Source organism: Mastomys coucha, unplaced genomic scaffold (assembly GCF_008632895.1).
Source record: "Mastomys coucha isolate ucsf_1 unplaced genomic scaffold, UCSF_Mcou_1 pScaffold14, whole genome shotgun sequence".
Lineage (NCBI taxonomy): Eukaryota > Metazoa > Chordata > Mammalia > Rodentia > Muridae > Mastomys > Mastomys coucha.
The window spans coordinates 101379453-101404114 of record NW_022196896.1 but is presented as its reverse complement, the minus strand read 5'-3'; the positions used below and the strand labels follow the sequence as shown (position 1 = coordinate 101404114).

The window sequence follows — 24662 nt, the reverse complement described above, 5'->3', positions numbered from 1 at the left end:
TGGGGTTGCAATGTCTATGAATCCCCTGACCTTGAGGTAGACACCAGTCAGCCCGAAGAGAGAATGGCTGCGTGTGTGGGAGTTGGGGGTGGGGAGGGTGGTTTAGATGAAACCACCATGATAACTTTCTTTTAAGTGTGGCAAGACAGATTGTGTGACAGACATATCAAGTTTATCTTGTAAGGGGACAATGCATCCCTAGTGTGGGTGTCAAAGCTCTGGGACAAATGGCAGCTTCCCAACAACTTCACATCTAATTTTACCTCTTAGACTATTGATCTCTAAAGCTAAAAGCAGTTGAGTTAACTCAAAATCCCACAATACAATTCTCTCTGACCCCAGACCCTCCCAACCCCATTATCAAAGACGGCAGGAATGCATACAAAGTCGAACACACTTCCTTCTTTATTGTTATCCACAGGACCTGGGTGGAGCTGGCTATCGAACCCTCAGACAGAAAGAGGTAGGGAAAAGGAAGTGGAAATTGTCTACTTTCCACACCCAGCCTCCCTCCTAGCTGAGAACCCTGGCGTGGTGAGCCGTGGGTGGTGAGCCGTGGCCGCCATTGGCTATGGGAGGAGACGGAGGTGCTTTTAGATACAAGCACAGTGTTGTGTAATAAGGTTGGGTACCATCTCATACTTGAAAGAGTAACCCCCATCTGAGGTGGTTCGGACTCGTAGGGACGTCATGCTCCCTGGTAGAGCGGCACAGCAGGGCTTGGCCCCTGGCACCAAAAACAGGGGCTGAACCGGGGTCGGAGGAACCCCAGGGACTGGCTGGGTCAGGTCAGGTGTGGACATCCCGCAGCTACCATGGCAGTAGTGGAAGATGAAACTGGGCGGGTGTACGATCCAGCGGTCCCAGCCCAGCTCCTGGAAGGAGATGTTGAGGGCAGCTCGATGGCAGAAGGCATGGGCAGCGGGTTCCTCGGGAGGCCTCTGTAGCAAGCGCAAAGCTGCAGGAGACCAAGGCCAAGGCACCGAGGGAGTTGACCGCCGGGCCCTCTCCCCCACACTGGGTGCTCTAGCCCTAGTGTGGGCCACCAGGAAAGGCGTAGTCTCAGGCCGGCCTGAGCAGGAACATAGAGGGCACCGCAGCAGCAACACCAGGATGGGGTGGGTCAGCAGAGGGAAAGCAGAGGCCTCCAGGTGCAGTACAGCCCAGCGTGGAGGGCCCTGTCCCAAGGACACAGGCACAGCCATGGGCCCCCCAGACGATAGCACCAGAAGATCTAGCAGGGGCGCAGAGCTATTGGAGGTTGCTGTGCTCTTCCTGTCTAGCCCCGTGTGGAACCACAGCTGGGCTGAAGTCACCTGGTGGCTGCGGATGTATTTGGATGGCCGGAATACATAAGTGAAGAGACCTTCCTCAGCCTCCTGGGCAAGCCCTCTGGCAGCTGGCTGGTCCTCACAGGTGGCCCCTGCAGGGGACAGAAGGGGGAAAGAGAGAGGTAGCCTTGATCTGCAGTACCTGAAACACTTCCACCTGAGAAGAAGGTGGGTTTCATCCCCCTTAGTGCCACTTAGATTGGGACACCCCCTTAGGTCTTGGGAAAACTGACAGAGGCTTCCCAATTTCCTATTCACCATCAAAACAGGACATTGGCAAATTTCCCCCCAGGTGGTTTTACCAGTTAATGTAAAGGGCAATGTGTGAGAATCCATTTCACTGTCTACTCCATCCTCAGGCAATACCTTGGGAAGCATGTGGCAGTGCTTGCTCATCAGATACCATGAAGTGACTCTCATGCCTTGGGTGCATGGGTGTGTTTTGTTGCTTTTGTTGACATCTCAACATGTCAGAAACTTTTAAATGATAAATTGCTTAAAGTAACTGTGTCTTGAAAGACAGCTTACAGGGTACTAAGACAGCTCCATTGGTAAAATGCTTGTTGCTTCAGCATGAAGACCGGAATCCAATCCCAGTACCCACATAATGAGCTGGATGCGCTCTCACAGTACTGAGGAGACAGACACTAGGGGCTTGCTGGCCAGTCAGTCTAACTAATTAAGGAGGTCCTGGTTCAGTGAGAGAATGTCTCAAAAACTAAGGCGGAGAGTGACTCAGGAAGACGTTCAGTGTCAACCTCTGACCTCTGACCTCCACACACGTACAGGCATATGCATATACTAACGAAGACAGAGGAGGAGGAGGAAAGAGAAAGAATGGAAGGAAAAGGAGAACAGAGGTCAGTCCTTCCTAGGGAAGTGCAGCTGCCATTCCTGACCCAGTGTACACAGACTATGGTAAATATTATGGGTCAGCTGTCGTCAAGACTACAGTTGGGGCCATACTAGAACAGTCTCTCTCATCTCATAAATTCTAACAATTGATCCATTCTCAAGACATTGAAGCGACTGACAGTCAGCTAGTAAGTGCCAAGACCGGGATTCCGCTTGATCTGAAATCCATACTTTCAGTACCACATGCCAGGGGCTGAAAGCAGGGAAGCGAGGAGACCTCGGGAGTGGGCCAGATGGGAAGAGCCCAGCAGGAGGACCTTACCCATCCAGTCATCCCTGAGGATATGGAAAACACATACAGGGATGAGACAGCGACTCCTGGGAACACAGACAGGTCCCCCAACTAAGCATTCTGCTGCACCCCCTGACACCCTCTCAAGTCCCAACTGCCTAAAGCTAATGATACAGGGTGTGTGGGAGGCAGAGGACACACAGGACAGCCTGCAGACAGCAGACCTGAGCACCGTCTCTACGTCTACAGAACCTTAGCTCCCCTTCTGTATTCCAGGCGCGCTAGGCTCACTGGATCAGTCCAGTTTTAGAAGTAGAGGCTACCACCTATTTGGTGTTGACCAGGGGGGCTTAGGAACTGGCCCCTTGCCACAAAGCCAGCTGAGTAGTGGGGCTGCCATGCACACCCAGAGCTGCCTGACTCCCAAGTCCATGAAATAGGTCCCAGCTACTTTTCAAAGGTGACCTGCCAAACCCCAACTTCATTACCTGTAGCTGGGAAAAGGATGGCCTGGGAGACATCTTCCTCCTCTGGTTCAGAGGTCTTGTGCATGAAGCCCCCAAGGGCATGTCTTCGAGGCAGACGCCTTATTCCGGGACCCCCACCTTCTCCATCCATCGCTGGGGGCCCCAAGGCATCTAGGAATAGAGCCTTCACCTTGGCCAGGACAAGCTCCCGGACAAGTTCCGGCCCCTGGCAGCTGTCTACATCCTGTAGGGTCAACAGCAAAAGGAGCAGCAGAGACGGCTGGATCACCATAGTTCACTTGCCCTGACGACAGGGAACCCACACTCTGCCCTGTGCCCTTTCTGTCTAGGACCTCCCCACTGTCCCCTCCCCATCCCACTGCCGGCCTTCTTCTACCCTTCTCACCCCAATCTCCCCCAGTCCTTCCCACGCCCTACAGTCCCAGTGGCCCCTGCCCATGGCATTGAGACCTCCTATCTCTGACGAAGAAGTCTATGGCCCTGAGCCTTATCTCCTACTCCCGCCAAGAATGTGGGGGAAGGGGCTGCAATGGATATTCACCCCAAGTGACCTGACCCATACTGGCAAGCATACAACCCACTCCTCAAATACACAGACACACACACACACACACACACACACACACACACACACGAGTCTACATCAGGTACCACAGGTGCCTGGGTGCTTAAGGTTGGCCAGTCATCAAATCATTTGTCAGGGGGACACAATGCACCAACCCCCTCAGACTTTATGAGGCTGTTTTCAACCACAGCAGCTGCTAGGCCAACCAAAGTGGGAGGGAAGACCTAGGGTTGAGGCTCTGGGCCCAGGGCAGGTGGTCCCGCCTGCCTACTCTATACTTAGCCTGGAGGAGCCAGTCTGGGCTCTTGTCCTCCAGCTGTGTCATCAGAGAATATTTTTGGGATTGGCAGCTGCAGGCGACAAAGTCACTCAGGCCCAAGCCTGGCCGGCAGTTGGAGACCTGGAGGCCGGAGGTGGGAGGGAGGAGGGGAATGAGGCCTAGGCTGTGGGAGGGGGCTGGGAAGACAGGCTCCCAAGAGCAGGAAGCCAGGCCGCGGGCAGTCTCGGCTGTAGGGCCCCTCGCTGAGCAGGCAAACAGGAAGGACTGCCCCCTGAGCTCTGGGCTCCGGGCCCTGGAATTGCCGCGCAGCAGATCTGCAGTCTGAGTCCAGAGTAAAGAGGCGAGCGGTCACAGGAGTCCCACCGGTCCCGGCTCCCGCTCTGCCACGCCCTGGTCTCGGCTCCTGGCCTTCCCGCGCGCCCAGGCGGGCCATCTGCAGCGGCCGCAATGAAGGCCGACTCAGGGGATCAGGGGAGCCCCCCGTGTTTCCTACGCTTCCCGCGGCCCGTGCGGGTGGTAAGTGGAGCGGAGGCCGAGCTCAAATGCGTGGTCCTGGGAGAGCCGCCGCCCACCGTCTCGTGGGAGAAAGGCGGGCAGCTGCTGGTGGCCTCCGAGCGCCTGAGCTTCCCGGAGGACGGCGCCGAGCACGGCCTGCTGCTGAGCGGCGCGCTGCCCACCGACGCCGGGGTCTACGTGTGCCGCGCCCGCAACGCAGCCGGAGAGGCCTACGCGGCAGCCGCCGTCACCGTCCTGGAACCCCCGGCTCCAGAGCCAGAACCAGAGCCCCAGCCCTCCGAGTGTCCACCGCCGCCGCCGGGCACCGGAGAGGGCGCCCCGGTGTTCCTGACGGGGCCCCAGTCCCAGTGGGTGCTGCGAGGGGCGGAGGTGGTGCTGACGTGCCAGGTGGGAGGCCTCCCGGAGCCCACGCTGTACTGGGAGAAGGATGGGATGGCCTTGGACGAAGTGTGGGACAGCGGCCACTTCAAGCTGGAGCCCGGCCGTGGCGCGAGTGACGAGGGCGCAAGCCTGACGCTGCGCATCCTGGCGGCGCGGCTGCCCGATTCCGGGGTGTACGTGTGTCACGCCCGCAACGCGCACGGCCACGCGCAGGCGGGCGCGCTGCTCCAGGTGCAGCAGCCCCGCGAGAACCCGTCCCAGGATCCGGATGAGAACCCGGTACCCGTGATGCAGCCGCTCAAAGGCGAGCCCAAGACCTTCTGGGTGAACGAAGGCAAGCACGCCAAGTTCCGCTGCTACGTGATGGGCAAACCTGAGCCCGAGATCGAATGGCACTTGGAGGGCCGCCCTCTGCTCCCCGACCGCCGCCGCCTCATGTACCGCGACCGCGACGGCGGCTTTGTACTTAAGGTGCTCTACTGCCAGGCCAAGGACCGTGGTCTCTACGTGTGCGCGGCGCGCAACTCGGCGGGCCAGACGCTGAGCGCGGTCCAGCTGCACGTGAAAGGTAGAGCACTGTGCCTCCAGTGCCCTCAGAGGTCCTCCTTGACCATACCCACCTCCACGTCCCGAGGAATATTGAATTCCCATTTCCAACCCGCCTCCCATCCTCAGGGATGCTGATTTAGATGCCTCCAGTACACTGATGAATTTCTTAGAAAACTACCCAGGTGGTGAAAACCCCTAAGCTAAGGAATAGGTGACTGTACGTAAATCTTTCCAACCCTAGAACATTTTTATCTTTTATTCTTTCTTTTACGCCTTCTTTCCCAACTGGATTCCCATGGGTAGCAAGCAATATCTGTAAAATAATAGGAGCATGTTGAGGGTGTAAATAACTAAGGCTAAATTTATAATATGCTAATCAGTGAGAACAAGGAGGCTGCTGTATTGAAAACACACATTTGGAGTGGAGGCTGTGTTCACAGCTTCGGGCCCCGAATCTGTTAGGAAGGCTGGTGCAAACCTCCCTGGAACCACTGCTCATTCACAGGAGAGATGGATGTGCCAGAGGAAAAACACCAGGCAATCTGGATTCTTTTAAGTTTCAAAGAAGATGAAAGCAAAAGAGATTGGGGATGGGGAGGGGAATGACCTTACACGTTTTCAGTACCTATGAACAGAAAATCCAGAGAAAACAAGACACTCTCAAGTCACACTGGAAGCCAAAGTTCCCCTTACTAAGACTTGATCACCACGATTTGAGGGATTACATTTTCACTAGTGATTGTCCAACTTTTTCCTTCAAGGGAAATGTGTTGGGAAGTTCCCCTGAGTCCTGCCTGGCACTTAGCCAAGTGTGTGGTACTTGCGCTGTGGCAGCATCCTCAAGAGTGTGCCCAAACTTGCCAGGCCAGTAAGAAACTGGAACGTCCTCAAGAAAGTAAAGAAACTTCTCCAAGTGGGATGAAACCTCCTTTCCCCCCAGCAAGTTAACTCTCTAGCGGTTTCCTATGTCTGGTTTTGAAATGCTTAGAATGCTGTATTAAAATGAAATTCAGTGCAGAATTAGGGAGAAGCTGTAGAGTTAGGGGACAATTTGAAAATCACTGATAGTGGCCCACGCTTTTAATCCCAGCAGTTGAGAGGCAGAGGCAGGTGGATTTCTGAGTTCAAGGCCAGCCTGGTCTACAAAGTGAGTTCCAGAACAGCCAAGGCTACACAGAGAAACCCTGTCTCGGGGAAAAAAAAAAAATCATTGACCGGGTTCAATGCTTGCCCTCCCCCTCCCCCCATTTAACACATGAACAAATTGAGACACAGAAATGTTATAAGACGTGTCCAAGGTGATATGGCTGCTGAGCATGGGGTCAGGCTGGGAATTCAGCTGCCATTCCTTAGCCTGCTTGGAAGAGCAAGTAGAGGCTGGCATGCATTATCCTCCTCAGCTAGTCTCTTGTTCTCTTTCTACAGAACCCCGCCTCCGGTTCACACGGCCCCTGCAGGATGTGGAGGGTCGAGAGCACGGGATTGTCGTGCTGGAGTGTAAAGTACCCAACTCTCGAATTCCCATCTCCTGGTTCCGAGAGGACCAACGGCTACTACCCTGCAGCAAGTATGAGCAGATTGAGGAAGGCACTGTGAGACGCCTCATCATCCACAAGCTGAAGGCAGATGATGACGGCGTCTATCTATGCGAGATGCGGGGCCGAGTGCGCACTGTGGCCAACGTGACGGTCAAAGGTCAGCTGGCCAGTGGGAGGAGGCTGAGACTGGTGGTGTCTCGTTCCTGGGCTGACAGATTCCCATCCGCGTCTCAGGACCCATCCTGAAGCGCTTGCCCCGGAAGCTTGATGTCCTGGAGGGAGAGAATGCAGTGCTGCTGGTGGAGACTCAAGAAGCTGGGGTGCAAGGGCGCTGGAGTCGCGATGGGGAGGAGCTACCAGACACCTGCCAGAGTAGTTGTGGTCACATGCATGCCCTGGTCCTTCCAGGGGTGACCCGAGAAGATGCCGGCGAGGTCACCTTCAGCCTGGGCAACTCCCGTACCACCACCCTGCTCAGAGTCAAATGTGAGAGCGTGAATGCTTGTGAACAGGAGGGTCAGGGCAGGGGCGTTGCCAGTTGCCAGTGCCCGGGTCGGGAAGGTGGGTTTAAAGCTGGAGTGTTGTTGGGGGCTTGTACAAGGTTCAGGTGAAGATCCCACCTTTATCTTAGGTGTCAAGCACAGTCCTCCTGGGCCTCCCGTATTTGTTGAGATGTTCAAAGGCCAAAAGAACAAGGTCCTGCTGACCTGGAAACCCCCGGAACCTCCTCCAGAGACCTCCTTCATCTACCGCCTAGAGCGGCAGGAAGTGGGGTCTGAGGATTGGATCCAGTGCTTCAGCATTGAGAAGGCGGGAGCCGTTGAGGTGCCCGGGGACTGTGTGCCCACCGAGGGCGACTACCGCTTCCGCATCTGCTCAGTCAGTGAGCATGGCCGCAGTCCCCATGTCGTGTTCAACGGTTCTGCTCACCTTGGTGAGTTAATCCTTCGCCACTTGCCCATCAGTATCTACCCAGTCATGCCCTCTGTGGCCTTTCTTCCCTTCCCTGACCCTTAGTCCTTGTGTTCTCCCATCCTCTAGCTTTTGCCCTCTCTTGCCCTGCTTTTTTTTTTCTTGGATATTTTCTTTATTTACATTTCAAATGTTATCCCCTTTCCCACCCTACCCCCAAGCCTCCTATCCCATCCCCCCTCCACTCCACTGCTTCTATGAAGGTGTATCCCACCCACCCACCCATTCCCGATTCTTGGCCCCTGAGTTCCCCTACACTGGGGCACCGAGCCTTCACAGGACCAAGGGTCTCTTTTCCCACTGATGCCCAACAAGGCCATCTTCTACATATGTGGCTGGAGCCATGGGTCCCTCCATGTGTACACTCCTTGGTTGGTGGTTTAGTCCCTGGAAGCTCTGGGAGGTCTGGTTGGTTGATATTGTTGTTCTTCCTATGGGGTTGCAAACCCCTTCAGCTCCTTCAGTCCTTTCTCTAACTCTTCTATTGGGGAGCCCACTGGGGACCCCGTGATCAGCCCTTTCTGGTTCTAACAGCCGTGCCCTGTCTGTATCCCAGTGCCCACAGCTCGCCTGGTGTCAGGCCTGGAAGACGTGCAGGTGTATGATGGGGAAGATGCCGTCTTCTCCCTTGATCTGTCCGCCATCATCCAGGGCTCTTGGTTCCTTAATGGAGAGCAGCTCCAGAATGATGAGCCGGAGGGCCAGGTGGAGCCTGGAGCCCTGCGGTACCGAATAGAGCACAAGGGCCTCCAGCACAGACTCACCTTGCAAGCTGTTAAACACCAGGACAGTGGGGCCCTGGTGGGCTTTAGCTGTCCTGGTGTGCAAGACTCTGCTGCCCTCACTATCCAAGGTTGGTGACTGGTGGGCACCTAGGCATGTGGGTTCAGAGCACAGAAGTCGTGTTTGTTGAACAAGGCGGATACTATACCTGTTTCTCATAGCTGGGCTGGAAGAGTAAGGGGGCATTCATGATGGGCTCAGACTGAGAGCTCCGACACCCAGAAGGGCCGTTTCAACTCCCAGCATGTAGAGCTTCTCTTGGGCTCCTCAGCGTCATCCCCATTCTTGGGATTGTTTTGCTTTGCAGTTGGGCTGAGAGTATATAGCTCAGTGGTAGAGCACTTTGCCTAGCATGGGTTCAACTCAAGACTATCAAAAAAATAATTACACTTGTCCTTGAATTTGAAAGACATGGATCCTGGCCCTAGTCCCTGCCTGCTTTCTGTCCTCTTGTCCGATTGCCTAATGAAACTCTGTCTCCTAGCCGTTCACCTTGAACCAGACACAGCCCTGATCACTTGACTTAGCACAGACCTGCCGATAGCCTCATAAAACAGCTTCTTAGTCATTTCCTACTATACACGTAGGAAGACAGGCACAAGTTAAATGGCCTTGCTCAGAGTTAAAGTTAATGAGGGACAGTGCTGGATTGTGAATCCAAGTCCTTTGGGTCCAGGACTGCACCCAAACAAGGAAGGAGAGGGGATGTAGCATCACTCGGGCCTGGAGAAGGCGATGCTAAAGATTCAAGGGCCAGTCTAGCAGTCAGTTTTCTTGCTATTGCTAGAGAACTTGGGATCTTACAGTGGTAGCTTCCAGCATCAATGGCAGAGAGCAAAGGCAGAAATTGTCAAGTGCAGCATTTCCAAGTTTAATGAAAGAGCACTAACACCAGAGGTACCAGGAGAGACGGGCTCTTTAAGACTTCCTAAGTACCAGTACCGTAAAACCACTACTCTTCAGCAGTGGCCTAAAAACCTGACTTAGCCCGTTTTCTGTTGCTGTAACAGAATGGCTGACCCTGAGTTCTTTATAAAGAAAAAAATAATTAGCTTAGCTCACAGTTCTGGAAACTCAAAAGTCCAAAATTGGTCAGCCCAGTCTTTAGTGACTCTTGTCCAGTGTTTAGTGACCCCCTACCCCAGCTTTTGACTAAGTCAGACCATGATAAAAAAAAATAGAAGGGCAGGCATGATCAGAAGGAACCAAGTACAGAGGGTGGGTGAACTCAAGAACTGACTGGGTTTCTTTGAGAACTACCTCCCACTAAGCCTCACCATTACAAAGACTTCTTCCTGTTCCTCTTCCTCTAGGTTTCCCCTCTTAGAGTGTCCTCTGGACACAACTACCTTGAGGACTATAGTTCCATCACATGAATATCTTTCTGGGAATAACTCAGATCATATCCAAGCTAAACCATAGCAATGCACAATCCTTTTTCTTTTTTTAAGTCAGGAAATTGAACCTAGCACCTTATCGATAGATTCGCTGCCGCTGTTCTCTTCCCCTTTGACCCTCAAACCTGTCTTAAACTCTAACCGACATCCAGGCTTTAGTCACTGACAACAGTTGTCTTCTTCGTGTATTCACCGCTACACCAGCACACAGACTGGAGAAAAGGCTGCATATCCGAGGAGCAGAATAGACATTGCAAGTGACCAGGTTTTTCTCCATGCAGAAAGCCCAGTGCACATCCTGAGTCCCCAGGACAAGGTGTCACTGACCTTCACGACCTCTGAACGGGTAGTGCTGACCTGTGAGCTCTCAAGGGTGGATTTTCCAGCAACCTGGTACAAGGATGGGCAGAAGGTGGAGGAGAGCGAGTCGCTCATAGTGAAGATGGATGGGCGCAAACACCGACTGATCCTGCCTGAGGCTCAAGTCCGAGACAGTGGTGAATTTGAATGCAGAACGGAAGGGGTCTCAGCCTTCTTTGGAGTCACTGTTCAAGGTCAGGAACCTTGCTGGCTGCTTCCAGCTGAGGCTCATTTTGGGAGCTTTGTAAACCTGCCCCTGTGGTCTGTTGGCTTGGTGGGGAATCCCCTATTATGGGGGGCTTTTTGTTTGTTTTGTGGTTTTTGGCTGGGGCCTAGGGCCTTTTGGGGCTAGGTAAGCACTGTACTGAGATACATCCCTGGTCTTACATTTGCATCTTAAATCTCTCATGTACCCACATCATCTTACACACTTGCCCACCTCTGCATATACGCCCTCTGCTGGATGGGGTGAGGGGCCGAATGCAATTGATGAAGAAAAGGGGCGGGGCTGGCATTTAATGAGCTCCTCCTCTGGAGCTAGAGCTATGCTAGGTCGTTTGCGCATATGCTATTTTGTTTAGTTTTCACAACTCGATAACACATAATCTCCAGTCCACAGGTAAAGACATTGAGACCCAAGGAAGTATTGTGACTTCCTTGTTATCAGGCAGTCAGCACACATGGTGGGCTGGAGTCACATGCAGGCCTGGCTTTTTCCTGCTACTCATGGAGGCTGAAGTAGGCAGAAGTGTTAAGTATATGGTCCAGGGGTTCACATAAGGCAGGAGTACGCTAGAAGCCTGTTAGAACGCGTGTTCCCAGGCGTCCTGGGCTATCCAAAGCCAAAACATTCAGGACTGAGCCTGAGGGATCTTCTTTTTAAAAGCTGACAGTGACCGTAACTCAACTGGGTGACACATGCAGATCGGAGGCCAGCCCCAGCTGACTCAGGCTGACTCTCAAGGAAGTCAACATAGGAGGGACTGACTCCTTTGAGTCAAAAATCTTGCTTCAACCCAGAAAACCCTGTGACCCCAACCGGAACATGTCCTGTGACAGGGAACTAGTCGGTTTTCTGCCACTGTAGGGAAATACCCGAGATATTCATTGATATTGAGAAAGGGATGTTCTGGGCATTTCAAACCCAAAACCCCTGTTTTGAAATTATGGTGGAGGTGCTGTATGTGGCAGAACACATTCCTCGTCTTCGTGGCCAGGAAATAAGGGGGGAAGCCTGGGATGCCACCAGCCCCTTTGAAGATAGGCTCCGGTGACCTAAGGTTTTCCCATCAAGCCACTCCATAATACCATGATTGCCCCAGCCTGGCCTGCAAACCCTTAACATCTCAGATCCTGCCTGTGTACAAAGCACACCTCTGCCCAGTGCAGTGGATGCTTGATGCTGACTGAGTCATCCTCCAGGCCTGTCCTTTCTGCCCTGTTCTTGAACAGTAAACTCGGCCAGGTGCCTTGTGGTTGTGATCGCCTTTCTGCCTATGTCAATGTTGGCTGCCACTATAAGACCCCTGGGTGCCTCCTGACCTCTCTGTCCCCACTCAGCTCCCTTTGGGGCTCTATTTCCTCTTCCATCACACCTAAGCTTCTGTGCCAGCAGGATCTCATGCCCCCAGACCCCTGCATGGCGTGGCTTTAATTACCTGTCTCCCCTACCGCCCGTGACTTCTTGATGCCCTTGTGTCTCCTTTGTACGGGGTGTTTATGATCCATTTCTGTTCCCCACCCAGATCCGCCAGTGCACATCGTGGACCCCCGAGAGCACGTGTTTGTCCATGCCATCACCTCCGAGTGTGTCAGGCTGACCTGTGAGGTAGACCGAGAGGGCACAACTGTGCACTGGTACAGGGATGGACAGGAGGTGGAGGAGAATGACGTGATCATATTAGAAAACGAAGGGACCCATCACTGCCTGGTGCTGCCTGCAGCCCGGCCCTCTGACGGGGGCGAGTTTCAGTGTGTCGCAGGAGACGAACGTGCCTACTTCACAGTTACCATCACAGGTGAGAGCAGCTAGCACACATGCCACATGCTCTTGCGTGTCACTCATCTTGCCCACTCTAGCCTCCCTGGTACTGACAGGGACCAGTAGTCCCTGTATTTTGAGTCCTGAGCAAAATAGTCCTGGCTACTCATCAGCAGGGAGTCCCACCTTTCCCATCTCCCAGGAGTCCCTGCTAACTCAGTTCTGTTACAGAGCAAGTGGTACCAAGTGTGGAAGGGGTGAAAAAGTGTCAGAGGCCTGTATGGGATCCCAGTTCATCTGAGACCCAGACCCCTTCTCCTGTGTTTCAATTTTTTTTTTTTAGAATTATTTATTTATGTATATGAGTATACTGTAGCTGTCTTTAGACACACCAGAAGAGGCCATTGGATCCCATTATAGATGGTTATGAGCCACCATGTAGTTGGTAGGAATTGAACTCAGGACCTTTAGAAGAGCAGTCACTGCTCTTAACTGCTGAGCCTTCTCTCTAGATGCCCTCCCTGTGTTTCATTTTTCATTCTGTCCTTGTCCCACCCTAGAGACTATAAACTGTTTCTACAGTGAATGTTGACTCCTCACTCCCCATGACGCAGCTTCCACATAAAGCTCGGTGTACTTTGGAGATCATGTGCTGGCTGTGACTGACTGCCTAGAAAGTGACTTCTTCAACACATGGCCGACTTTCAAAGCATAGGAGATAGGCCCGGATTAGGAAGGATAGCGGGACACCCCAGTCCCATCCCCTCTTGCCTAGGATCCGGTGTCTCTGTCCTTCAGATGTCTCTTCATGGATCGTGTACCCCAGTGGCAAAGTGCAGGTGGCAGCTGTACGCCTGGAGCGTGTGGTGCTGACCTGTGAGCTGTGCCGGCCCTGGGCTGAGGTGCGCTGGACCAAAGATGGGGAGGAGGTAGTGGAGAGCCCGGCACTGCTCCTGGAGAAGGAAGACACCATCCGCCGCCTGGTGCTGCCCTCTGTTCAGCTTGAGGATTCTGGCGAGTACCTGTGTGAAATCCATGATGAGTCGGCTTCCTTCACCATCACCGTCACAGGTGTGGGCCCATCCCAGCCCCCAGAATCACCAGAGGATAACCCTGAGCCTGAGGGGTGTTGAGTGCATTTCTCCACGTGCAAGCTTGCTGGTGTCAGGGAGGGAAGTGTGGGTTGAGGGTGCATGCACCAGGGTCCCTGCTGGAAAGAGCCTGGAATCCCAATTGGAATCAACAAGTCCTTCTCTGGTGTCAACAAAACCAGGTCTAGCAGTGTTCCACCCGCTCATCGACTGAACGCCACCTAGGCCGGTTGCCTGGCTGGTGGTCAGTTAGCTTCCAGACTAGCTGGGAAGGCGGTTGCTAACCAGGGGTCGCAAATGGGGAGACCCTTGGACTCTGACTCTGTGCAGCCCACAGATGTGTTTTGTTTGGCCTGCAGAGTCATACCAAAGTCAGGACAGTCCAAATAACAACCCGGAGTTATGCGTCCTCTTGAAAAAGCCGAAGACCCGGCGGTTCTGGTCTCGTTTCCCCCCATGGCGACGAACGGCTGGCACTGAGTAGCAGCTGCCCCATAGTACGGGGGCCCCCATTTCTCTGTTCCATCTCCCCTGCCATTCCATCCGCCTCTCCCCAGACTTCCTGAGCCATTAACTTAACCTCCTTGGCCCTCAGAGTTTGCAACCCCTGTGTTAAGCCAATAAACGCACCAATAAACATTCCGAGAAACCTCATGACAAAGAAGTTCAATTAGGGTCCAGGACTCCACAGATCAGCCAGGCAGGGGAGCCTGGGAGGAGGTCTTTCAGGGTCACTGTAGTGTGGGCTGGGCTCCATGTGGTCAGCAGCATATGGACAGAGCGTATGCTCAAAGAGCATAGCCTAGGAAGAAAGCCAGACACATGCCAGAGTGTAGGCTGTCAAGGACAGTATAGGAATCCCTGGGCTGGTGGCTGTCGTCCTGGTCAGGGTAATGAAGGTGTTTGCGTACTTATAATGGAGCTAAGTTGCGTTAAGGGTGGGCAGAGAATAGTCTAGGTACGGGGAAGTAGAGGATGGCTAGAAATGGTGGTTTATGCCAGTGACCTCAGGACTACAGGCCGCAGCACCATTCTCAGTGTGCATGGTAGTAGTGGGGGGCATTTAGGCAGTTCTGACATCACAGAAGAACCCCAGCAGTAGCACAAGGACTACTCTCTTCTTCATGGTCCTGTTGCTTTCTTCCCTGACTTGCCCAAGGAGCCATGCCCAGGTGGAGCTGCTTAGGGACTTCCACTCACTATACCCCAGATGGAGTCCACAACTGCAACAGAGCTGTGTATACAATCTATTTTACAGCTAGCTAACTTCATTCTCTCGTTCCCAGCCCTGGCCAGACATAGCAGCCACAACCACAAAGCACCCTACGCCTCACAGGGAAGTTCACACAAATGCCGCCTCTCCTCCAGGCCGGAGTGGGTCAAGTCCCACACCAAATGGCTTCTGTAGTTACATCTTCCCCCGACCCCCACCCCACCCCTCACTCCTCCCAGCTCACTGCCCCAACCTCATCCACCGCCATCCATACAGAAGCAGCTGCCTTCTGAAACCTGGCCTTGTCATGACTGGATCAGACATTTTGAGAAAAGAATGCAGTCTTGTCTCCACAAGGCGCGTCTGTTACATGAGCTCAAGGCTGCGGTGTCCTGTGGCTGGGTCTGGCAGAGAACTTCTGAAAAATCCTAGGCTTTGAAGCCAGCAGTTCCCTAGCCCGGCCACAAGGGGGCCAGGTGTACTCCAGTCGTCTGGAAACTTAATTGTTAGAGAACAAGACAGCAATGGTATGGGCAAGCTTGGGCTTACAGACGGTCTAATAATATTGACCTTAGCTCCTTTTCTGTGGAAGAGTGGCCTTTGCTTGAGGATGAGCTCCCTGAAGCAGACTGTAGCATCCCCGGGAAACTTTTAGCCAGGTATTAACAAATCTCTTATACAAGAAGTATTCCCTAGTTGCTATAAGTGGAAGGCTTGGATTCCCTGCCACTGGATGCAGCAGGAGAGTCTGCAGAGAACAGAATGCCTCCTCCATCTGCCTCAGGAGCTATAGCTGTCCGGAACCTTAAGGGCAATTTATTGCTTAATCATTGCGTGCCTCACTTCTTTCATCCGGAAAATGGAAACCGCATAGTACTTTCTTCCAGACATCAGTGTGAGGCTAAATGCTTAAAGTGCTCAGCGCTTTGACTGGAGCATTGGGAAGTGTTCACTTTTTACAGGTCCTCATCTCACCCCTGCAAAATTTTTAAAGACCCCAAACCCTCAAAACCAAAAGGCTTGTTAAAAGTTCCACAGTCGTCTGGTATGATGGTGTACACCTTTAATCCCAGCACTCAGGAGGCGGAGGCAGGTTATTCTCTGTGAGTTCTAGGCCATCCTGCTCTGCCTAGTAAGTTTCAGACCAGCCAGGACTATGTAGTGAGATCAGAAGTTTGGCAGTCAAATTTTTTTTCATTAAGGCTGAGTTTAGCCAGGCGGTGGTGGTGCACGCCTTTAATCCCAGCGCTTGGGAGGCAGAGGCAAGCAGATTTCTGAGTTCGAGGCCAGCCTGGTCTACAGAGTGAGTTCCAGGACAGCCAGGGCTACACAGAGAAACCCTGTCTTGAAAAACCAAAAAGACAAAAAACAAAACAAAACAAAAAACTGAGTTTAACTGATGCATTCTTAATTGTTCTTTAATTATCTGGTCGGGCTAGTATATATCTGTATCTGTGAGATTTGACTGTATCTAGTATGTTTTGCCAAGGGTAAATACGTTAGATAGCAAAAGTGTTAATGGGAATAGTTATAAGGGGCAGAGGCAGGACCTGAAGGTAGCTACCTAGTGAGAAATGCATCCCTTTAAAGTCCAGAAGATTCTGGATTCTGTAAATGTCTGGTTTGGAGATTCCAAGGACAGATCAGGGACCTATTGTTACTTATTACTGTGTGACTCAGGACTATTATTAACACATAGGCAGCGGGGCCCATGTGTTGCCCGGTCATGCTAGTTAGTGACAGTTGTGTTTGCCCTGTTCTGCAGAGCCCCCTGTGCGGATCATATATCCCCAGGATGAGGTGACCTTAAATGCCGTGAGTTTGGAATGTGTGGTGCTCACATGTGAGCTGTCTCGGGAGGATGCTCCTGTCCGCTGGTACAAGGATGGGCTAGAGGTGGAGGAGAGTGAGGCCCTGGTGCTCCAGAGGGATGGGCCCTTTCACCGTCTGGTGTTGCCTGCTGCCCAGCCAGAGGACGGGGGCGAGTTTGTGTGTGATGCTGGGGACGATTCAGCCTTCTTCACTGTCACTGTCACAGGTGGGTAGTTTCTGTGGACCTCTCCAGGGAGGTGAAGAGACAGGCTGCTATGGGACAGACATCTACTATCCCTACTCCCCCTGTTTCCCTTCCCCCGTGCCTCTATTTCCCAGACTCCTCAGTCTTAGCCATCAGAGACTCAATTCAAGCTGGGATGGTGTCCACAGGCCTGGTGAGAGGAAGCCTAGCAGTTAGGATCGATCATTCATTCATTCATTCATTCATTCATTCAACAAATGCTTATCAAACAACTAGCATATGTTTGGCACCATATGCTAGGGGTACAAAGTGAACCAGTGAGCTACAAGTTTCAGTGTTCATGAAGCTCACGGTGGGAAGTAGTAATCAGGCCAAAAAAAAAAAAAAAGCAAAATAAATGGTTTATCAAGGAGCAATAGTAGGTAAATGTGACAGAGGCAAAGCATAGAATGGGAGGAAATGGGGATGAACCTAAGGAGAGGTGAATGGGTAGGTTTGGGTATGAGTCTGACTTGCCTCTTTTACCTGTATGACCTCGGGCAAATCCTTTTGCCCCCAGATCCTTGCTATAAAGTGTATTGGAGAGGCAGGGAGAAACTATCGGTCAAAACCATGTGCCCCTTTCTCTGCCCACCCACCAGCTCCACCAGAGAGGATTGTACACCCGGCGGCCCGATCTTTGGATTTGCAGTTTGGGGCTCCAGGACACGTAGAACTACGTTGTGAAGTGGCCCCGGCTGGGTCCCAGGTGCGCTGGTACAAGGATGGGCTAGAGGTAGAAGTGTCAGATGCGCTGCAGCTGGGTGCAGAGGGGCCTGCCCGCACTCTCACCCTGCCCCACGCCCAGCCTGAGGATGCCGGGGAGTATGTATGTGAGACCCGAGATGAGGCTGTCACCTTCAACGTCAGCCTAGCTGGTGGGTGTGCTGGGCCAGCCTGGGGTGGGGAGGCAGGGGCTGGCTTGGGCTTCCAACCCCCTTTTCTTTGTGCAGAGCTTCCGGTGCAGTTTCTGGCTCCAGAGGCAGCCCCAAACCCTCTCTGCGTGGTTCCTGGGGAGCCCGTGGTGCTGAGCTGTGAGCTGTCCCGAGCAAGCGCGCAAGTGTTCTGGAGCCACAATGGGAACCCTGTGCAGCAGGGTGAAGGACTAGAGCTGCGAGCTGAGGGTCCTCGGCGAATCCTCTGCATCCAGGCTGCAGACCTCGCTCACGCAGGTGTCTACACCTGCCAATCTGGGGCATCCCCAGGGGCCCCAAGCCTCAGCTTCAGTGTCCAGGTGGCTGGTGAGTACAGCCTGGGCAGAAAGCCTTAGTAGTCCCCCATATCCAGGGCTCCCCCACTTTCCTAAGACAGCACATCTTTCCCTTGCCCTGTTCCCCCAGTTTGTCTCCCGGCCCTTCTCATTGCCCTCCTAGTGACCCCTAGCTCTGACCCCACAGAGCCCCCGCTGCGGGTAGTGGCCCCCGAGGCAGCCCAGACGAGGGTTCGAAGCACCCCAGGCGGGGACCTAGAGCTGGTGGTGCACCTCTCCAGGCCAGGGGCCCCTGTGCGCTGGTACAAGGACGGGGAGCGCCTGGCGAGCCAGGGGCGGGTGCAGCTGGAACAAGCCGGGGCCAGGCAGGTGCTGCGGGTTCAGGGGGCACGGAGAGGGGATGCTGGGGAATACCTGTGCGACGCGCCTCAGGACAGTCGCATCTTCATCGTCAGTGTGGAAGGTAACAGTGTACCCCTCAAACCCACAAAGACCACCTCCTGTCCTCTGGGCCCTTGTCATCTCCTATACCTCACCCAACTGCTCTCTATGGTTCCCACCAATGTGTTGTCACTGGAAGACGACAAATTCCTTTTTCCAGCACCCTAGTGTAGCAGGATGTATGTTATGACCCAGTGGAAAGCATCTAGAGTCAAGTTGCCCAGGGTGCAACTCAGACTCTGCTCTCTGGGACTTGTGCTTGTGTGACATTTGTGGGGGCCATTTTACTCCCCTTAGACCAGCTCTGAAATGGGATAGCAGATAGGTTGCTATGACTACCAACTGCTGTAACCAGGCCCATAATAAATAATGTATTGGTACTAGAGACTTGGGAAGAGGTGCCAAGGCTGGGATTTCAGGGAACTTACTAAGTGTAGCCAAGAATTGGCATCCTGGTTTTTGGGAGAACCCACACAACCAACACCCAGTAGGGCCTCACTCAAGCTGTCGTAATTGGTGGAAGAATGAGAGCGTGCATCCTGAGGGAGGGTGGGGAAGGACAAAGGGAGAAAAAAAACCATATCCAGGTCATTGCCTCACTCCTCCTTCCAGAGCTCCCACCAGTGAAGCTGGTCTCTGAACTGACGCCCCTGACAGTCCACGAGGGGGACGATGCCACATTCCAGTGTGAGGTTTCACCACCAGATGCCGAAGTGACCTGGCTGCGCAATGGAGCGGTTGTCACTGCAGGGCCGCAGCTGGAAATGGTCCAGAATGGTCCAAGCCGCACCTTGCTCATCCGAGGCTGCCAACTCAAGGACGCTGGGACCGTGACTGCTCGAGCTGGAGCCGCTGACACAAGTGCCAGGCTCCATGTTCGAGGTTCAGTGCGACTCAGCATAAAATGCCCTGTTCCTGTTAATCCACCCGCCCCCCAACAACCGTGACCTAGAAATGAGATAGCCTTCAGCATCCGGGCTCCATGATCTCTTGTCTTCCCTTCCAGAGACAGAGCTGCTGTTCTTGCGGCGGCTGCAGGATGTGCGGGCCGAGGAAGGCCAGGATGTGCACCTTGAGGTCGAGACAGGCCGAGAAGGTGCACCTGGAGCTGTTCGCTGGATACGAGGTGGGGAACCTCTTCCCCTGGACTCTCGCCTGACCATGGCCCAGGATGGCCGCATCCACCGCCTCTCTATCCACGGCGTCCTACTTACTGACCAGGGTACCTACGGCTGCGAGAGCCGCCATGATCGCACCCTGGCCAGGCTCAGTGTGAGGCGTGAGTGCCCAATCTTCTCCTAATTTATCACTTACCTGGCTGGCCCAGAGTCCCTGAGAACCCCCCACCAAAGTGCTACTTTCTACTGAGGAAAGTCTGCCCTGGCTGTCCCATTCTGGGGTTAGAGCCAGAAGGCTCCTGCTCAGGCCAAAAACCTCTTTTTTCTCTTGTTTTCTAGTTACCTCAGAAGTCCAAATGGACTTTGCTTTTTGCTTCCAAGATGGCTTTGCTAGCAAACATAAATTTTATACTCCGGAAAGACTCTCTGTATTTATTTTTTGAAAGAACGACCAGCACGTAGCATTTCTCACCCACTACCTCATGCTGGTACACTACCTTAGCTACCTGTGTGACCTCATGCAATTTCTCTGAAACAAATCTCCTGAAAAATAGGGTTGATCTCTACATCCACAGTCTTTGAGGAGGTTAGCTGAGGTGTCAGACCTTGGTGATTGGCTGTCATGGGTAATATGCATTCATCACAGTATGACCAGAGCAGTCCTGCAAGTTAGCGTGGTGGTTCTCAACCTGTGGGTCGAGACCCCTTTTGCTCATCAAACAACAGGGGTCCCCTATCAGATATCCCGCATATCGGGTATTTACATTACAATTCATGACGGTAGCAGGATCACAATTATGACGTAGCAATAAAATAATTTTATGGTTGGGGGGTCACCATCAATGAGGGACTATATTAAAGGGTCGAATCATTAGGAAGGTTGAAAAGCACTGGTTTAGTACAGTAGGGAAAACTAGGGCTAGAAAAAGAAAAGTCCGAACAGTTTGCCAAAGATCCTATGGTACATAGATGAGTTATACGTTAAATAATGGCTCTGATCCCAGTGGGTGTATTGCTCCTTCCAGTGTCATACCACCACATACGGAGACCCCTCAACCCCCAAACTCTCACATTTCCATGGTTTCCTTTTCCTGACCACAGTACACCTCTCCCCTGACCAAATCTAGCCAATTGTGTCTGTCCTGTCCTCCCTCCCTCCCACCCAGTCCAAACTTGCGTGCTGGGGGTGGCTTGGAGCATGCTGGGGGTGAGTGAGCCCTTGTACCCTGCCCAGGGCTGGCATCCTCAGTCTCTTCATCTCTCCACACTAGCTCGGCAGCTGAGGGAACTTCGGCCCCTGGAGGATGTGACCATCCATGAAGGGGGCAGCGCCACCTTCCAGCTGGAGCTGTCCCAGGAGGGTGTGGCTGGAGAGTGGGCCCAGGGTGGAGTCCGGCTGCACCCAGGGCCCAAGTGCCACATTCAGTCAGAAGGCCGCACTCACCGCTTGGTGCTAAGCAGCCTGGGTCTGGCTGACTCGGGCTGTATCTCCTTTACTGCGGATACCCTTCGGTGTGCTGCTCGACTCACAGTGAGAGGTGTGGCCTCTGGGCCCCTGCCTGCTAAATCCCTGTGTGTGACTACTGACCTAACCATGTGGCTCCTACTGACCACCCTGCCAGAGTGAGGAATCTCTGGACCCTTTGGATCTGTGTGGGTCCCAGTGACCACCTTCCTTGAGTACAGCTATTTCTTTTGCCAGTAGCCCTCCTTCTGGTATTACCTCTAACAGTCCCGTGTCTGTATGGTCCCTTTTGTTTGCCTATCTGGACATGTCCCCACTGACTATCCTTGTTATGACTCAGTGGCTCTCTTGGCTGCCTTAAGTGTGCCCCCTGTAATTCTCCCACTGATGAGCCACCAGAGAAATCTCTAGTACTAATTCTGCCTGAGGCCCCCATTTTTCAGCTTAATGAGTTCCCCATTAGCCACTCCTCTAGGGACCCTCGGTACTCTATGGAGCACTTTTATCCCTCCCACCCCCCAAAGCCCAATATCTTCAGCCATCCACTCCAGCCATGTGGTCACTGCTGTCCATGAATTTGTGAGAGATTCTTTTGGGCATCTCTTCTTCCACCTCTGCCATTGCCCTCCAGCCCCAGCATGTCCTGTGCTGATGACCTCACTCTCTGATGACCAGGCTCTGGCCTCACTCTACAGCACCTCCCTTAAGTTTCCTGGCCTCAAACATCGTCCACTCACTAGTAGCCTCCACCTACCACCCGTGTGTGTCTGCCACTGACCCGCTGTGCCTGTGTGTTGTACAAGCTGGACTCTCATTCCTCTCTGACCCCTGACCCTTGGCATTGTTCTCCCTTCCCCACTCTCAGAAGTCCCAGTGACTATTGTGCAGGGGCCCCAGGACCTAGAAGTGACTGAAGGTGACACAGCCACGTTCGAGTGCGAGCTTTCCCAGACTTTGGCTGACGTAATATGGGAGAAGGTCAGAGCATGGCCCTAGTGCAGCCCTGTCGACCTAACAATAATTCGGGCAAGAAACTAACACTCACTGGGCCTGTGAGACTGGTACTGGGCTGAACTTGATGTTACATGTAATCCTTTATAATCCTCTCAACACCCTGTGAAGGTACACCTTGTCATTACCAGGCTATCTAAAGAAAACATTTTGTGGGATGAACAGAGTTAGTTGCTCAAGGGCAGACAATAGTAGAATCTATCCACACTCGGTGGGTCTGTGCAGAGCTTTGGGCTTTCTGCATCATTGGTGCCAATTCTCGGGTCTAAAGTCCCCAAGGGATGGCACCTTCTCAGAAAAGTGACCAGAAAGGGAAGGCGTGGGACAGTCCAACCCTAGCTGGGGAACACAAGGAATCCATTAGTGCGCTTCTAGCTAGCTTGGCATCCACAGAGGATAGCGCCACCTTCTAGGGTCGCAGCCTCCAGAATCCTACTGTACTCGGTCTGACCTATTACGAATCCCACCCTTAGGATGGGCAGGGGCTCTCTCTCAGCCCGCGCCTCCGGCTCCAGGCGCTCGGCACGCGCCGCCTTCTGCTTCTGCGGCGTTGCTGCTCCTCAGACGCCGGGACCTACAGTTGCGTCGTGGGGACAGCTCGCTCCGGGCCTGCACGCTTGAGCGTGCGCGGTGGGTACCCCGAGATGCCAGAGTACTGCTTTGGGCGCCCCTACAGCTCACCCACTTCTAGGGAGGGGGCGTGGCGGATGTGTGTCCTGGCTCCGCCCCGCCCCCCTCACACTCCCGGCTCCGCCCCAGAACGAGAGGTGTCGGTGCTCCGCGAGCTCCGGTCCGTTAGCGCCCGCGAAGGCGACGGCGCCACGTTTGAGTGCACTGTGTCGGAGACCGAGACCACCGGACGCTGGGAGCTCGGAGGCCGCGCGCTGAGACCCGGAGGCCGCGTCCGCATCCGACAGGAAGGTGTGGCCACCTTTCTACCCTCTGTGACCCCTTTTTTACCTTGTCCAGGGTTCAGGCAGACTCCGCCCCATTCAGATAAGCCCCGCCTCTAGCTCCGGCAGGCCCCGCCCCACCACCCCACTGCTGGTGTCTCCTGGACTTTCTCCGCCGCCGGCTCTGAGTCCTGCCTAGCTCCTCGTCGCGTCCTCTCTCCAATTCCGCGCGCCACCGACACTTCGGAACCTCCCCCGGGATTTGCTTGGGTGCCACCCTCATTCTCGAATTCTCCCGGGAAGCGGCTAGACCTCAATACCTCCCCACCCCCACCCCCAGGGAAGAAACACATTCTGGTGCTGAGCGAGCTGCGAACCGAGGACACCGGAGAAGTCTGCTTCCAGGCGGGACCCGCCCAGTCCTTGGCTCGGCTGGAGGTGGAGGGTAAGCTTCTGAGGCGAAGGCGACAGGGAAGGGCATCATCTCCCGCCCTGGGACTGACTGACTACCGCTGGTCCTAGAGATGCTGTCTTCGTCTCTTCTCTTGGAGAGGCTCTCTTGGGGCAGGTCACAGAGAGCAGCTCATTTCCTCAGGAGGAGACGGAGAGGAAGAGACTTTGAACTGGGCATGTAGGGAAACGGACCGGTGGCACGGAGGGCTTGTGTGCCGGGAGTGGAGGTCGTAGGCAGGGAAGATGCATCTCTCCTCTAGGGGCCGTGCGTGTCCTTATTCAGCCCCTGTCCCCCAACCGCAGCGTTGCCTCTCCAGATGTGCCGCCGCCCACCTCGCGAGAAGACGGTTCTGATCAACCGCAGGGCGGTGTTGGAGGTGACTGTGTCCCGCCCTGGGGGCCACGTGTGTTGGATGCGGGAGGGGGTCGAACTGTGCCCGGGAAACAAGTATGAGATGCGTAGCCAGGGCACGACCCACAGCCTAGTCATCCATGACGTCCGACCTGAGGACCAGGGCAACTACAGCTGCCAAGCAGGCCAGGACAGTGCTGACACAAAGCTTCTGGTAGAGGGTGAGTAGTGCCCACTGGGCAGAATCACGAAGAACAAGCTGACCGGGCAGGAGGGGTTACCTGGAAGCTGCAGGGCCGAGCTATGCCTATGGGAGGTTTTTCCAAAACTCAGGGAAGGCCTCTTGGCAGTGGGTGCTGATGCATGTGGGGGGTTGGGGGAAAGGGGTAGGAGAGATCACACTCAAGGTTGAAGAAGAGAGGGAACCTTGAGGCTCGAAAGAAGCTTCCCTCACCTTCCTTGGGCCCTTCCTGCTAGAGCTTCTCTCTTTTCTCTGCTTCTGGCACATGCTTGTCTCCCCAGAACACCCCATTGCTACCAGTTGCTCCACTTCTCCCCCGCTATCCACCAATATCTGCTGGCACCTGTCCTTCACCTCCTCCTGCCCTCTTTCCAGCTGGCTGCTGGTCGCCTCAGTGGGCAGCCTGGGAAGTTCCTTCCGTTCTTTCCCTCTTGGGTGTAGGAGGTGCCCACTCTATCCCAAATCTTTGCATATCTTTCACACATTTTGCTGTGTGTCTCACCCTACCTGCTCCCACCTTCTTGGACCAACGGACATCCTTGCCAGAGGCTCCGAAAGGGTGGGACCCAGTTCTTCCCGTGGGTAATCCAGATTCTGTTAGGGGAGGCAATTGGCTTGGCTCTCCTCTCCCTGCCCCCAGTCCCACATGAAGTCATTCCTCTACAGGTGATGACTAGAGGACTGAAACACACCAAGCAGGTGCCCTCGGACCTTTTGGAAGAAGTGTACCCTTCTACTGGGCAGGGTGGGGAGGGAGGAGCCAGAGGTATCAGGCAACAATAAAGATGCTACTGTTCTTGCCCACACCTATCTGCGTGCCATGGGAGGGC

The 24662-nt window shown here is 54.0% G+C and overlaps 2 protein-coding genes across 6 annotated transcripts; one reads left to right on the top strand and one right to left on the bottom strand.

Annotated features, from left to right (window-relative positions):
- Window positions 1–382: 382 nt before the first annotated feature.
- On the bottom strand, window positions 383–3955 carry Inha (inhibin subunit alpha). The gene is made up of 2 exons (XM_031368105.1): window positions 2967–3955; window positions 383–1423 (listed from the first exon to the last, which is right to left on the bottom strand). The coding sequence occupies exons 1-2, from the start codon at window positions 3235–3237 to the stop codon at window positions 594–596; spliced, it is 1101 nt and encodes a 366-aa protein (XP_031223965.1). The 5' UTR covers window positions 3238–3955; the 3' UTR covers window positions 383–593.
- Window positions 3956–4035: 80 nt separating this feature from the next.
- Window positions 4036–24638, top strand: Obsl1 (obscurin like cytoskeletal adaptor 1). 5 transcript variants are annotated; one of them, XR_004117942.1, is made up of 21 exons: window positions 4036–5276; window positions 6683–6952; window positions 7030–7281; window positions 7427–7729; window positions 8324–8620; window positions 10229–10501; window positions 12053–12325; window positions 13087–13359; window positions 16358–16630; window positions 17251–17526; window positions 17602–17889; window positions 18046–18321; window positions 18912–19181; window positions 19306–19578; window positions 20689–20955; window positions 21748–21860; window positions 22367–22523; window positions 22653–22814; window positions 23127–23231; window positions 23557–23812; window positions 24499–24636. XR_004117942.1 is itself a non-coding variant. In XM_031368089.1 (21 exons), exons 1-21 carry the CDS (start codon window positions 4259–4261, stop codon window positions 24507–24509), a joined length of 5700 nt encoding a protein of 1899 aa, XP_031223949.1. In that variant the 5' UTR covers window positions 4036–4258; the 3' UTR covers window positions 24510–24638. The 5 variants fall into 5 exon arrangements, 4 of the variants coding, with proteins under 4 accessions (XP_031223949.1, XP_031223950.1, XP_031223951.1 ...); XM_031368089.1 differs by having other exon boundaries at window positions 23543–23812; window positions 24499–24638; XM_031368090.1 differs by lacking the exon at window positions 18046–18321 and having other exon boundaries at window positions 23543–23812; window positions 24499–24638.
- The last annotated feature ends 24 nt before the right edge of the window (window positions 24639–24662 follow it).

Bases quoted from the DNA above. Each gene is read 5' to 3' on its own strand.
- Inha (XM_031368105.1), bottom strand. From the start codon at position 3,237: ATGGTGATCCAGCCGTCTCTGCTGCTCCTTTTGCTGTTGACCCTACAG. The intron at 1,424-2,966 runs GTAATGAAGTTG...TGTCCCCTGCAG, and splicing joins CATCCTTTTCCCAGCTACAG to GGGCCACCTGTGAGGACCAG.
- Obsl1 (XM_031368089.1), top strand. From the start codon at position 4,259: ATGAAGGCCGACTCAGGGGATCAGGGGAGCCCCCCGTGTTTCCTACGC. The intron at 7,730-8,323 runs GTGAGTTAATCC...TCTGTATCCCAG, and splicing joins CAACGGTTCTGCTCACCTTG to TGCCCACAGCTCGCCTGGTG. The intron at 10,502-12,052 runs GTCAGGAACCTT...TTCCCCACCCAG, and splicing joins CTTTGGAGTCACTGTTCAAG to ATCCGCCAGTGCACATCGTG.